Raw genomic sequence first — 15,543 nt, forward strand, 5'->3', positions numbered from 1 at the left:
CTGAGGACACCAACTGGACAAGAGGATACGCAAACCACCTGGCCAAAGACACTGCACGTTCCCGCCACTCCACGCCAACGTGGAAATCCAGACACCACCGACTCTCCTGCCCCACCAGCGAGTGGGGGACCTCCCTAACACCTTTAGAAGAAAAGCTCCCCACTATCTCCTGGGGAAGCAGCCACGTTTCGCCAGGGGCTTGGTGGCCGCACCCGGTCCCCACAGCGCCCCAGGAGAGCGCGTGGCCACCCCGAACCCTGGTCACAACCAGGCGCGCGCTCGGTTCCCAAACTCCCCTCTGCCGGCCCGGCCCAGGTGGGGGGTACAGGTGGGACGGCATTCCCAGCCGACAGCAGGCTGGGGCGGGGGGCGGGCCCCGGGCAGCGGCGGCGGGCGCGGCAAGGTCCTCGCCCTTTGCACAGCCGCAGCCCGGGCCGCCCCAGCGCGCGTCTCGTGACTCCGGGCGCAGCGGGCTCGGCCCTCGGGGCGGCCCCGCGCGCTGGGGGTCCGGGGAGACTGCCCAGGAAAGCGGCAATGGTGGGGCCCCGGGCCCTCCGGGCTGCGTGCAGGCAGGTACAGGGCTGGGCAGGCCGACCGGTCCCCGGGGAACCCGGAGCCGCCGGTCAGCCTGGCCCACGCCCACCCGGAGAGCCGCGGCGCCCGCAGCCGACCACGCCGGAGCGCCCCGCGGGCACACACGGGGGAAGGGGCAGGGCGCCCCGAATGCAGCCCGGGCCCCCCAGCCTGCCGCCCCGGGGCTCGGCCCCTGCTCGGGAACCCCGACGCGCCAGGGACCCGGAGTCCTCACCTCTGGGAGACCCTGGCCCTCCGGCCCCTTGGGCAGCCCCATGGCTGGGTCCGACTGACGTGCAGCGGCCGCGGACCGTCGGGGCGCGCGGAGGACCCGCGCCGGCCGCGAAGCTGCTACCGGGCGGGGCGCGCAGCGGAAACTCCCCCCGACGACGCCGCCGCCAGCGCCAGCCCGGAGCGCCGCCGGCCGCGCATGCGCGCTGAGGCTGAGCTCGCGCCGCTGCACTGCGCCTGCGCGGAGCCGCCCCGGTCACGGCCGGGCCGCGCGGGCTCCGAGTGGCAGCGTTTCTTCCGCTCCGGCCGGGCCCGGCGCTCTCTGCGGTTGCCCTTCAGGGCGCTCAGTTTTTCTGAGAGATGCTTTGTTAAAAAAAGGGGCTGCTCCTGTATCTTCAGGGGATTTTTCCTTCGGGCACCAGTCTCTGCTGTTCACGGGCATCAGTCTCTGCTGTTCACGGGCATCGGATGCCCGGGCGGCTTCCAGCCCCGAGTGGGACTTGGGGGCCGGCGCGTCCCGATCACGAAGTCCGAGCGCGACGCGCCCGGGGACCCGGATGAGGGCGGCCTCCGGGCGCGCACTGGGGGAGCTACCCTCCCCCCCCCCCCCCCCCCCCCCCCCCCCGCCCTCGAGCCGGTGCGTCTCATGCCCTAGGAAAGCTTATGTGGATGATGGTCTTGCCCCCTGCCCCCTGCCTCCCGCACCGCCGCCCCAGCCTGTCTTTTCACGGGGAAGGTCATCTCTGAGAATTTGGAATTGGTTCAGGCATTTTAGCTGCCACATCATTTACATGATGCTCTCCTTCTCTGTCCTGGAGGAGGGCGCAAAACTGCCTCCCTGGCCACAATCCCAGCCGCTCCACGCCTCCACGCCCTGTGCCAGCTGCATGGAAAAAAATGACTTGTGAAAACTTTGACTGTAGAAGAGAGTCTTGTGTGTTGGGGAGTGGGGTGTGACGCTAGAAACTCCTTGAGATCAATTGTGTGTGTCTGTGTGTTACAGGGCAGGGAGAGGGGCAGCCCAGACCCCGCAAACCTGCCTGCTCTACATGGGTTGTGCCATCCGCTGCATCAACACAAAACACAAGACTTTAATGGGAAGGAACTTTAATACCATTAGGAAACAATACAGGAAAGGCAAAGAATCTAGTTTCTAAATCAAGCACCCAAAGCTACCTGTCCCTTTGTGGGTAGAACTCCATCCAAATGGGATTGGCCCAGAGCAAGGCCCCCAAAGTCTGCCACAAGACTAAAGCATCTTCCAGTGGGGACCCACAGAAAAGGGTCAGAAACAACCAGACAAGTCTGGAAGGAAAAGAGCAAAATCAAAATCAAGACAAAAACTGCCACTGTCACCTCCCCACGGGTCTCACCCACATCTGTGTCACCCATTCCACGACCAAAAGGCAAGTGTAGTTTCTTCACGTGTCTCTCCGCTCCATGTGCTTCCTCCAGGTCTCCTTCTGGCTCCATCCTGCATCCTTCCTCAGTCTCCTCTGCAGCTTCTTCTCTCTCTGCTCAGCTCCACCCTCCTTTGGGTGGGGCAGGAAACCTGGAACCTCCCCCTTTCCTGGGGACCACCCTGTTACTTGTGTGCGTTCCCTGCATCCCTAGCATCTTAAAAAGTAAGATACTTAATATAAATCTTTGTTCTTGAAGATATTGTTTGCCCCTTTTGTTCTCTCTTGGAGTTTATCCTAACAGAACAGAGATTTCTCTGGAACCAGAGTACACAAATTGGAACATCTCTAAGAACAGCCATTTACTTCTTAAATGCAGTCAGCAAATTAATGCAGAACTGTGTACCACTCCCCACTCCTACCCCTACTCCCTAATAATTTCAGAAATTTGAATTTTCATCTTACAATGTTGAGACAGGTATTCTGTTGTCCAAGTTGTGTGACATCTTGCTCTCATCCATTGTAAAGCAAATGAAACTCAACTAGAAGGTGCCCACTCTCATAACTTCTCAAATATGTTATTTTTGCAATCCTAAAATTGTCCTTTCCTGAGATAGTGTAGCATAAGGGGATATTGATGGTGATACTTTCTGACCCTTTTGGGTGAGCACACAGGTATTAATGCCCAGGGACAAGTGGCAAAGTCTCACCTAGTAGGCAAGCATAAATAGCTGTATATAAAGCAGCCAGGGGAATAGGGCCTGAAAAATAATAGGACTCAGGTAGGCTAGGAGGCCCTTTTGTAAATGACTTTGCAATGTTTTAAATAAACATGAGCAGTTATCTTTCCTAGTAAGAAACTGTCCTGTTTTACTGTCTGTATTGAGTGACAGTAGCAGAGCTGGGTTACCATCATGCTTTCCCCCTTCTCCCCCCAAAGATCCCAGCAAAACAACTCTGGCAGCAGTTAAGGAAGTTCACGATGCCTGTGTTTGATAGAGGAACCCTTGCACAGCCTTGGAGAAGACTTTGAACAATGTCAGAGAAGACTCTGTCAGATAAAGTTATGTCTCTTCCTTTCCCTTAGCTCAGAGCACCCAGACGCATTTTGTCTACCTAGTGAATATTTTTGGATTGAAGGTCATTCTGTCCCTGCTCTGCAAATCCAGCACAGAGCTATATGCTGGTCTTCTAAGTGCAAGACTCTCAGAACATCACAAATACTTTCTTGAATAAAAGGAAGCCACAATAAAGAGCTCCCTGCTGGAACCACCTTTATTCTAGATGATGTTTTCTATAAGGCCTCACTCATCCTGTCCTTGTGATTCTCAGCTCTTCCACTCTGTGGAAGGCTCTTGCTATTAATAAAAAGGTCAATGGTGAAGTCTTTTTTTTTTTTTTTAATAGAGGCATGTTTTATTTATTTATTGTTTGTTTGTTTTTTTGTTTACACATGCACTGGGTACAGTCAGAGGCGCGGGAGGGTGAGAGAATTCACCAGAGCCAGAGCGGGGAGCAGAGCAGGCAGAAGGACCGAAGTACACTACTGAGGGGAGCAGCGGGCGGCAGGAGAGGTCTGCGCGCCATGTGGGACCCTCCTCCTGTGGCCGGGGAGCAGCCGGGGATCGAGCCGGCGCCGCAGAGGCCGCGGGCAGCTTTGCAACCCAGCGCTCAACCACTGCGCCACCGGGGAGGCCCCAATGGTGAAGTCTTGAAGCAGGAAAGGACTTAGAAGGCATCTAGTGCAATTATGAGTGTTTGGAAAAGTAGAGTGACACAGTTTAGGTCCCATAGCATGTTTGTGGCAGTACTGGGCACCAAAGTCCCATATTTATGCTGGTCACAATGTCCTTTTGTTTATTCATCATCCATCTGTCCATTCACAAACCTTTCTGAGTGCCTTCCATGGTAGTGGTTCTTAAACTGGGCTGCACGTTGTAATTGCCTGGGGAATTTCAAAAGCTATCAAATACCTGGGCTCTACCCCCAGAGTTGCTGATTTAATTGGCCCACAGAGAGGCATAAACATTGAATTTTTCACTTGGAATGTATTGTTTTACATCTACATAAAACAGAACAATAACTTCATTATGATTATGTTTCTTTATGGCACACTAAATTTAAGATCCATAAACTAACTAAGAATCTATGTTAAATGAGTTCTTCCTGAAAATTCTTAATTGTGTGCTGGTCTAGTCTCAGGCAGTAAAATTTTACAGTGCAACATCTTTTATTTAGCGTGTCACATTTTTATAGTAAAAACGGAAGCCCAGTGGGTGAAATAAACCTAATAAGCACTCTACTTCTGCTTGCAATGCAGTACCTGAATGCGCATGTGCACGTGAGCGTGGACACACACACACACACACACACAAACACACGAGTTCTTCCAGTGCATTTTCCCAAGTAAATGAAAGCTATTCAAGAATTCCAACAATTTCCATAATTTTCTTGCCCAAACTGTTCCATTGGAAAAGATTTGAGAAGGGTTCAACTATATAATAACAAGTAAAAATTCTTGGCAATATATGCTGTGTTCTGTATCTCCTAAATAAAATGATGGCCTAAGTTTTCTTGATAAAGTGATTTAATAATTAAACATTTCTTCTTTGGGAGGGCAAGTGGATTTTTGAAATTTCACAGGCGAGTGCATTGAGCCAATTTGAGAACCCTTCTGCTCTGTGCCTGAGGACAGTTCCTGGTTGTCAAGATATTGCAGTCAGCAAACCAGACAAGATAATTACCAACAGAAATTAAACATGGAGATTAATAAGACAATAATGGGTAGGATTAAGTGCTCTTCAGAAAAAAAAAAAAACAATGTAATGTAATAGGGAATAGATGGAGTTAGAGGCTCTTTTAGAAGAAGGGATCAGTCAGTTTAGAGTTCTCAGGTGCCATTTGAAGGGAGACCTAAATCCCAAGAAGGTATGGTGGGAAGATCTCAGGGAAGAACATTCTAGGTAGAAGGAGCGTCAGAGTATGAACAGCTTCCCTTTGCCCCTCAAGACCCACTCTCACCCCTCACCTTGCTTGCTGCTGCTCAGCGCTGGCTAGTGAGGCTTTCTGAGCAGGGTCTGGAGGATGGGCATCTTGGATATGAGGATTAGGGGTGGGTATAAAGTATAAAGTCTCAATAGTAATTTGGCAAAGTGTATCAAGAACATAAAAGGTATCTTTGGATGACACTCCAACTTTTAGGATTTATGTACAAAGATCTTCATGCAGTCTTATTCATGAGAGAAAAACCTGGAGCTTATGTAAATAGTCCGTAATAAGGGAAAGGTTAAAGGCATTATAGCATACTCATGTGCAGCAACATCTTGTAGCCAGTAAGCCATGCTGGCTCAGTGGGCCATGAAGGAAATACTAGCAATATCTGCCTGTCAAAAAGCATTGAAACATTTAAGACAAAGTGCAAAAATATTCATTATCTGTGACAAGAGTTCTTACAAATGAAAGAAATTTTTAATAGAAAAATGAGTAAAGTTTTAATAGAAAAATAAAAGGAATAGAGAGTTCCTGATAGAAATTGTCACTAAATGAATGAAAGATGTATTCTAAGCCTCACATTAAAAAGTTAAAATGAGGTACCTTTGCATAGAAGAAATAATTGTTTTTAAGAGCTTTATCTAATGCCATAGCACTCCTTAGTCACTGAGTAAAGTTATTTATAAGGGGTCTGGAGGCAAAGTTAATTTTTCACCAAATATCCATTGTACCTGCTGTGTGCGAGGCCCTGAGAACAGTTGCAGAGTGATTCAGCACTCCAGCAGCACTTGGGGTTTTCACAGGGACTGGGAGGAATTACTAGTAGTTGGCACTCAGCCATTATTGACATCAAACTCCTGCCCTGACTTTCAGTCATAAGATTTGCTTTGACCAGAGGAATGTGGGAAGATATGAAATTGGGCCGAGGTGCTAAAAACTGCCTGTGTTTCCCTCACTTTCTTCTCCTCACTCCATCACCCATCATGAGAACAACCCCCTGCAACCACCTTTTCCTCTCCCTGGGCTCCTGGATGAGCAACAGGTGAGAGAAGGGAGGGGATCTGGGCCCAAGGCCTGCTGAACCCAGACGCGTGAGACAGGTCGGTGTTTGCCATAGCTCTGAGACTTGTGGGTTGTTCCTGAGCATCGTCAGCATGACATAACCTGACCAAGCCAGGCACAGAGGAGAACTGTCTTTCCAGATGCCTTATGATTTAATCTCTGCTTGGAAAACACTAGTATACAAAATGAAGCTGAGGGATGAAGATGCACAGTCAACAAATAATCACGTTGCTTTTTGCCGCATCTACAGCAAGAATGAAGACCATTCTCAGCAATCAGACTGTCGACATTCCAGAAAATGTTGACATATCCCTGAAGGGTCGCACTGTTATTGTGAAGGGCCCCAGAGGCACCCTGCGGAGGGACTTCAATCACATCAATGTCGAACTCAGTTTGCTTGGGAAGAAAAAGAAGAGGCTCCGGGTTGACAAATGGTGGGGAAATAGAAAGGAACTGGCTACTGTTCGCACTATCTGTAGTCATGTACAGAACATGATCAAGGGTGTTACACTGGGCTTCCGTTATAAGATGAAGTCTGTGTATGCTCACTTCCCTATCAACGTTGTTATTCAGGAGAATGGGTCTCTTGTTGAAATCCGAAATTTCTTGGGTGAAAAATACATTCGCAGGGTTCGAATGAGACAAGGTGTTGCTTGTTCAGTATCTCAAGCCCAGAAAGATGAGTTGATTCTTGAAGGAAACGACATTGAACTTGTATCAAATTCAGCTGCTTTGATTCAGCAAGCCACGACAGTTAAAAACAAGGATATCAGGAAATTTTTGGATGGTATCTATGTTTCTGAAAAGGGAACAGTTCAGCAAGCTGATGAGTAAGATTTAAGTTGTCCAGCTACAGAGCAGCAAGATAATGGATGATTTCTTAGACCTATTTGTGATACATCTTTAAGATGCAATAATAAAAGTCGTCATTGATTTGGGACTTTTTTTTTCCTTAAGCTGATTATCCTTTCAAACTTTTAAGCAAATAAACAGTTCAAGTCAGTTCTAGTGTGCTAAGAAAAGTAACAAACAGTTTTACTGAAGGACTTTACAGAGAAAAGGCTTGAATCTGATTTCCAAAGGAATATTAAGGGTGTTACAGGCAAGAGGAATATAGTAACAGTGTCAGATGACTTGAAATTGTTAATTGGATATAGAAAATAAGAAATTTTGTAGTGATCTAAAATTGAATGTTGTGAGGCAAGTATGTGTCATTCACTTGTCTATACCAGTAACTTTTTGTGAAAAGGCAACTGAGAAATAGAACAAAGAGGTTTGGTAAGTGTTGGAATATTGAGTTTATGATAAACATGGTTTCAGTGCTCCAGGATCCTCTCAGTCTTAAATCTTTGATTTGCTTTAGGCATTTATTTCAGCATCCTAGTCCCTCATAATTTTAAATTAAGAAAAAATAGATAACAATCACTTGGAACATGTATGCTTTAGTGAGACCTTAAGCCAAATAAATAGGGTTTTTCTATAAAAAAAAAAACAAACAAAAAAACCCACAAATAATCACGTTAAAAAAGTGTGATTATATGTGGAAATAAGTGCCATTAATGGAGCGTTGAAAGTGTGGATGACAAAGTGGAACAGAGGAATGATTTTGAGTGGAAGTCAGTGAAGGTTTCTCCATGGACATAACATTTAAGACCTGGGTTGAGTGTGAGCTGGAGACAGAGTAAGGGAAAGTGTTTCCAGCCCGTGGTGCCACATAGCAGAGTGGGAAGAGCTTGGATTCTGAAAGACAGAAACAGAGAGGGCAGGGGCAGTGAGCCAGCCACGGGTGCACCCTGGGTAGGACCTCATGGGCCATGGGGGTAGGGAAGGGGTAGGAGGGACAGAGGTTAGATGTCACCAAAATGTGATGAGAGCCATTACAGGGCTTAAAAAAGTAATTATTTGCTAAATTAGCATGTCAGCCCTATTGCTGGAGTTAATTCAGCCTTTGACCTATAGAAATGACCTGGAGTTTCAAGTTTCCTCAGTGGTGTGATTACTAGTATGAAACGCGTGCTACAGTTCATGTGATGGGAACTTGGTAAACAGTAAGAGCCAAAATACAACAATTTGGAAATGGAAGAATAGGAAACCATTGACTTAAGAAATTCTTTTCTATACAAACTACATTTCTATAACATTATCCCGGGAATTACAGTTTTATCAAATATCCATGTGAGATAAATGAGAAAATCCAAAATTACTGTAAATAGAGACCCAAAAATATTTTTTTTCTGGACTAAGAGGAGCGATGTTACATTAGGAATAAGACACACTTCACTTTCATTTTTCTCTAAGTCAGAGGAAACTAATTTACTAAGAAGCTCCACATATATATTATAGATTTATGAAATGCTAGCTTAAGACACTTCACATTTTTCTTGGCATGACAAACTGTCACAGTGTTTCAGGATTTTTTGAGTGGATTTTTTAAAAGATTTATTTATTTATACAAACACTGGGGTACAGGCCAGTGGTGCGGGAGGGTGAGAGAATTCACCAGAGACAGAACAGGGACCAGAACAGGCAGAAGGACCAAAGTACACTGCTGAGGGGAGCAGTGGGCAAGACAGGAGAGGTCTGCCGCGCCATGTGGGAATCTCCCTGGCCGGCCAGGAATTGAACCGGCACTGCAGAGGCTGCGGACAGCTTCACAGCGTGCACTCAAATAGCTGTGCCACCGGGGAGGCCCTTGAGTGGATTTTTAAAATACAAATCCGGATGGTCTCACTCATAGCAGGAATTTAGAAAACCTAAATAAGAGACCAGGAAAAAGACTAATCAATACTAAATAATAATCAAAATCAACAAGCAACTATAAACCAGAGACACACTACCGTGGGGGGGAAGAGGGAGGGGCGGGAAAAGGAAGAACTAGAGTCAAAATAAGGGGTGGGGGGTGCAATTGTATGGGGAATATAACCAAAATGAAAATGCATACATTGTGCAAAGATGAAAAATGATGTAAGAATTATATAAAATAAAATATTAAAAAAATAAAATGAAAAAAACAAAAACAAATCTAGGGACATCCCTGGTGGTGCAGGGGTTAAAGTCTCAGGGCTATCAAGCTGTCTCCACTGTGGTCCTGGCCAGGGAGCTACTCACATGGCACAGCAGACCCCTCTGGTCTCACCTGCTATTCCCCTCAGCAGAGTATTTCAGTAGATCTACCTGTTCTGCTCCCCACTCTGTCTCTGGTGAATCCTCTTACCCCCCCCACCTTCTGCACCTCAGGTCTACGGCCCAATTCATGTATGCATAAATAAATAAAAATAAATCTTAAAAAAACCAAATCTAATCACGCCATTTACAAATAGTATGATAAGGGAGTAGTTATAAGATTGTCAATTAAATGATCAAAATATAAAATATTGTCCTAAAAATTATAATCATAACATGTTTCTATTCAAACCACTGTATCATCACTTAATAGCAGCAACAAAAGTAAGAGAAAAGGAAATCAGAATTACTGATTAATACAGAGACCACAATTCATCTTCTGGTCCTGCATCTTAAGCAGTGGAGCTGTTACAAGATAGAATCAACCTGGAAAGTGACTCATTTCTGTTCTCAGGCTGTGTTGACACATGACTGAACCCCATTCTGGGGAGCAGCATTTCTAGTCTCTGGCAAAGAGACTAGAATCAGTGAAGACCCTTGGTGGAGAGGACTCCTGGGGAGGTTCTTCCTCACTTTTCAGACTTGGAGGGAATGACTCTCTTCTCAAGAACAACACATGTGGACAAGGAGAGGTACATGAGACTGCTTATGGCAAACATTGTTTAAGGTGGAAAAATATTGATGGTGTAAATATTCATCAAAAGAAGAATGGGTGTATAATTTATAATTATCTCCTTACAGTTAATTAATATATAATGGTAAAAGAGAGCTAGAGTTATGTATATAAATACGCATAAATATGAAAAGCATATAGGCATACATCAGTGATATTGCAGATTTAGTTCCATACTATAGCAATAAATCAAATATAATAAATTGAGTCACAGGAAGTTTTTGGTTTCCCAGTTTTTGGTTTCCTACTATACTGTAGTCTATAATGTGTGCAACAGCTTTATGTATAAAAATACGCATACCTTAGTTAAAAATACGTTATTGCTAAAAATATTGTCATCATCTGAGCCTTCAGTGAGTCCTAATTGCTTTCCTGGTGGAGGGTTTTATTAAAAAACACAATATATGGCATGACAGACCTCTCCTGCTGCACCCGCTGCTACCCTCAGCAGTGTATTTCATCGGTCTGCCTGTTCTGCTCCTCGCTCTGGCTCTGGTGAATTCTCTCACCCTCCCGTGCTTCTGACTGTACCCAGTGCTTGTATAAATAAATAAATAAATCTTAAAAAAAAACCAACACAATATATGCAAAGCTCAGTAAAGCCAAGTGAAATAAAACAAGGTATGCTTATAAATATATAGGTGATTTTTTTAAGAAAAGCAACAAACAATGAATTTCTAAGTTTGCAAACATTTAAAATTATATAATTCAATGTTATGGAACATGATGGAGCATGAAAACATGCATGCGAGTTATGGTCACAACGGTTTTCTCTGGGCAGAAGGAAGGAGAAGGAACAGGAAGGGAGAAGTAAGAGGATCAGAGAGCATCGATTCTACTGTAATGTTTTATTTCTTAGGGAAAGAAGATCTAAGGCAAATGTGATAGCCTATCAATATTTGATAAAAGTGAGTGAGATATATGTGGGTAATATATTATTCTTATTTTGGCATACTTTAATGATTTTATAATAAATTAAAATTAAGAAAAACAACTACTAAAACAAATTTACAGGTAACAAATAGAAGACAGAGTGAGTAGACTCCTATTTGGAGAAACCTGACTACAAACTGAAGGTAGTAGGATTGATGGAATTTGTTTCTTTGGCCTTTTTTTTTTAATGATGCAGTGGCTCAAGTATCCTTTATTGAATTGCAGAGAGGAAGTCACTTAAGAAAAAAAAAACATTGAGACAGACTTGAACGTAGAGTCTTAGATTTTACAAATCTTCCTTTAAAAATACATTTCTTTCTCCCTGTTTACACAGGCTCTATGTGTTCTGTTTATCTACATGTCCACAGCCTGCCTCAAACAAGTACACTATGGATGGATGGATGGATGGATGAATGGATGGATGGATGGATGGATGGATGGATGGATGGATGGATGGATGGTTGAATGGATGGATGATGAACCAAAGGGTGAACAGAAAAAAAGTGGAGGTGATGTAGCAGCAATGATGAACACTCTGAGTTCATCAGAGTGGCCACCAGGTGGCCGATATGACAATGATTGTCCTTTCAGAGAAAGGCATTGAGATGGTAGTTCCAAGAAAATTGACCAGTTATAACTTTTCTCTTATGTGAGGTTATGTAAATGGAACACACCTAATATTTAAGTGAAAAATGTAGTGGGGACTAACTGATAACCCATTGAGTTCCTATTTCAAATTTCAGTAAGTTAACCTTTCCTGGTAAAGGAGCTTTTGGTGCTCACTCCCTAACTCCCCTTCACCCCCCCCAAAAAAAAAAAATCACTGCCTTTATGTGATAGTAATTTGCTGTGTCACCAGGTTTACAGGTACCTAATTAAACCTGATTTCCTTCCACCAACTCTTGTGTCTCTTGGCTTATGAGCTGTGAGTAGCCAGACCCCAAGCTCCTGTAACAGTTGCATTAACTTGTAGTTAAAAAGGGAACTGAACACAGGTATCTCTCTCTTAAAGTGCAAATAAAATGATGGCAAAAATATGATTCCACAAGGACAGGAGAACAGAATAGAAGACAAATACTATTAGAACCAGTTTTATAAAATGGGTTTTACCTGGGATAAGCAGGAAAGAACCTGGATTTCTTCTCATCCATATTCTTTAAAGTTGTTCTGTTAGATTTCCTCTCCCTCACACCTGGATGAGAACTTGTACATATGCTAAGGTTCTTCTGGGCACTTTAGTGTCCTTTTCAGAATAGCCCAGTCTATATAATCTTCAACATCTCACCTAGTTCACACCCTCTTCCTCTCCCCAGCTTGTGTTTGATTGGCCTACTTTATCTGGTATTGATGCCTCTGTATGGCAGGTGCCCCAAAGTCGACCCATTCTGATAAAGATGCTTTTCCAAGATGTTTTGCATACTGTCTCATGGAACTTTGACCTTGGCGTTCTCTCTACATTTCATTAGAAACATCATGCAGCTGATGTCTCATGATATCCCCTTAATTCTGCCTTCACATACTACTGATGGAAGCTCATTCTAGTGGTACAGAGACCATAGATGGAGTCCTTTCAAACTCATTTTTACTTTGCTGGTTTTATACTTAGTTTTTGGGAAAACTCATGAATCTCTGTCTAATCCAGCTATGGAAGTTTGACCATTCCCAGTCTAGTCCCTCCTTTTTTCTACCTGGGTATCTCTAGGCAGTCTTAGGTAATTAGAAAGCATTGATCTCTGTGCATACTCTTATCCCCCACCCCAGCCTACCTGACTTCCTAAGTTCAGAGGACATGGATCTAATTCTCCCCAAAACATTCTTTTCCCCACACTTTACCCAGGTTTCTGCATAGGTTTCCGTAGCTCAGCAGAAGTTGGCTGGGGGCTGAGATGTTGGTCTCTACTCATACAGACAACTGCAGTCTTGAGTGTGAATCATAAAGTATGCAGTCTGGAGTGTGCATTCTCCTTGCTTGGCTTACAGGATGGAGAGTAGTAGCTAGTTTTAATATTCACACTCTCATATTCATACATCTCTTAAAAAAAATCCTGACTCACTCTGAAGAGTCTCTACATCCATCATCTATTTTTTCTGTCTGTCTGTCTATCTATCCATCCATCCATCTATCTTCATTATCATTATCTATCTATCTTCATATATGTGCTACAGGCAAGAGGTGGGCTAAGGCACAGGATTGTTTTACTATCTTGTAGTTAGTCTTGTATGAATGGCCTTGCAGCTCCCTTTGGAATATCGGGGTAGAAAACATTTTGGGCTTTGAGCCGCAGCCAAAATCCCAAATTTATTTTTAAAATCCTCCTTTAACAACATTGTACACTATAATTACATAATTATAATTATAGATCATTATAATTCTAATGAGTAATATTAGACAATAAAAGGGCATTCTTAGAAATTTTAAAAAATGAAAGTTAAACCAAAAAACTCAATAGGAAAGTTGAAAGATAGAGTCAAAGAAATGTCCAAGAGGTAAGATATCCTAGTAAAAGACAATAGGGGAGGTGGTTTTCAGACAAATAATAAAAGAAGTGTCCAGCTTAAAAAGATCCTCCAAATGTCATGCATAATAAATGAAAAAAAAATGACTCCCCAAAGCATATTATAATGATACTTCAAAGCATTAGAGATTAAGCAATGGTGCTAAGATTTTACAGAGAGCAAGACCAGGTCACATACCAAAGGAATAAGAATCAGAATAGCATGACTTCTCAAGAGTATCACGGAAACTGGAATACAGTGAAGTAATGCATTCAAAATTCCAAAGAAAAAAGATTTTTAAACTAGCATTCTGTACTCCGGTCAGATTTTAATCAATCAGAAGGATATAATAAAATATATATTTAAACATGTAAGATGTACTTACTGGTTGCTATGCAGTGTCCATTCTGCTTCTTCCTCACTAGTAGAACTTGTTGGGCTTAAAAATGTGCTCACTTAAACTCCTCCCATGAGGAATAGGATAGATACGTGATCCACTTCTGAGAAATAAAATACAAGTAGGTATTTTCTAGGAAAAATCCTTCACAGGGGGTAAGATACAACATATACATTGTCCCCCTTCTGTTCTTGTCCTCCTGCATGGAAAAGTGAGGTGAGCATCAAAGTAGAGCAGCATTAGTTTGCCTTCTCTTTCCAAGGTCTTGTTGACCTTGTAATATGCATATTGTCCTGAATTCCATGACTTCTGCTTTCTGCTTCTTTAACTAGCCTTGAAATCTTTTGTTGCTTGATGTATAATAATGATATATAATATTATTCATTTTTGTAGTTTGTTTTCTCATGTACAGTCCCCATAAATTCCCACCACCAAGTCGCCCGTGAACCATCACTATAGTCTCTTCTGCTCTCCCTGCCCCTGTTTTAATCCCTCTCCCCCCCATAAAAATTCCCCCTTTGATCAAAGCTGCTGAGGATAGATCTTATTGGTGTCTGTGACCCAGTGGCCAATAGAGTAGGTTCTCAATTATAAACTTTTGAATGAATAAGTGAACCAAAGAATGAAGAAATATCCTTTTAATCCTTCTAAGACATTTCCACCATCTTTCAGTACCTTAGCACAGAATTCATAGTTTGTTTTCCTCTTATTGACAATCTCCATGACTCCAACACCCACCAGATCCTTCCAACCTCTAATTTCAATGATCCTAAGTTCCAAGGGAAAGAACTAAATGACTCCCAAGGTTTTTTTTTTTTTTTATAGAGGCATGTTTTATTTATTTATTTATTTGTTTGTTTTGTTTTGTTTATACATGCACTGGGTACAGTCAGAGGCGCGGGAGGGTGAGAGAATTCACCAGAGCCAGAGCGGGGAGCAGAGCAGGCAGAAGGACCGAAGTACACTGCTGAGGGGAGCAGCGGGCGGCAGGAGGGGTCTGTGCGCCATGTGGGACCCTCCTCCAGTGGCCGGGGAGCAGCCGGGGATGGAACCAGCGCCGCAGAGGCCGCGGGCAGCTTCGCAACCCAGCGCTCAACCGCTGCGCCACCGGGGAGGCCCGACTCCCAAGGTTTTTATCCTTGAAAATTTCCTCTTGTTAATTTTTTTAAGTCCTCTTACCAGGATGATTGCAATATCATTCATCCCATGACATTATCATCTGATTTATTATCTGAATAACAGTCTCCTGACTTAAAAGAATCCACTTATTAAAAATAGTCCATACATAGACGCCTGGATCAAGAAGATGTGGTACATATACACAATGGAATATTACTCAGCAATCAAAAAAATGAACTAATGCAATTTACAGCAACATAGATGGAGTTGGAAGCGATCATGCTCAGCGAAATAAGCCAGAAAGAAAAAGAAAAATCCTGGATGGTCTCACTCATAGTGGGAAATTTAGAAAAGCTAAATAAGAGACCAGGAAAAGACTAATTATAATAAAGAAAAAATAAACATCAACAAGCAACTATAAACCAGAGACACACTGAGGGGAGAGGAGGAGAGGAAAGATTTGGGTCAAAATAAGGGGGGGTGGAACCATATGGGGAATATAACCAAAATGAAAATGCATAGTGTGCAAAAATGAAAAAGGATGT

At 43.6% G+C, this 15,543-nt stretch overlaps 2 protein-coding genes across 2 annotated transcripts in view; one reads left to right on the top strand and one right to left on the bottom strand.

The window, feature by feature from the left end:
- The window catches only part of CCDC93 (coiled-coil domain containing 93), a 91,544-nt gene extending 90,633 nt beyond the window's left edge, over window positions 1–911 (bottom strand). The window contains exon 1 of the mRNA XM_037523248.2: window positions 809–911. Within this exon, the coding sequence (XP_037379145.1) occupies window positions 809–850 (42 nt within the window). The 5' untranslated portion in view covers window positions 851–911. The remainder of the gene's footprint in view (window positions 1–808) is intronic.
- A 5,601-nt stretch (window positions 912–6,512) lies between these two features.
- Window positions 6,513–7,280, top strand: LOC119254733 (60S ribosomal protein L9-like). Its single transcript, XM_037521821.2, has one exon. It carries the CDS (start codon window positions 6,513–6,515, stop codon window positions 7,089–7,091), a length of 579 nt encoding a protein of 192 aa, XP_037377718.1. The 3' UTR covers window positions 7,092–7,280.
- The last annotated feature ends 8,263 nt before the right edge of the window (window positions 7,281–15,543 follow it).

This window comes from Talpa occidentalis, unplaced genomic scaffold (genome assembly GCF_014898055.3).
Source record: "Talpa occidentalis isolate TD23 unplaced genomic scaffold, MPIMG_talOcc4v2.1 talOcc4.3, whole genome shotgun sequence".
Lineage (NCBI taxonomy): Eukaryota > Metazoa > Chordata > Mammalia > Eulipotyphla > Talpidae > Talpa > Talpa occidentalis.

Coding starts and splice junctions, on each gene's coding strand:
- LOC119254733 (XM_037521821.2), top strand. CDS start 6,513: ATGAAGACCATTCTCAGCAATCAGACTGTCGACATTCCAGAAAATGTT.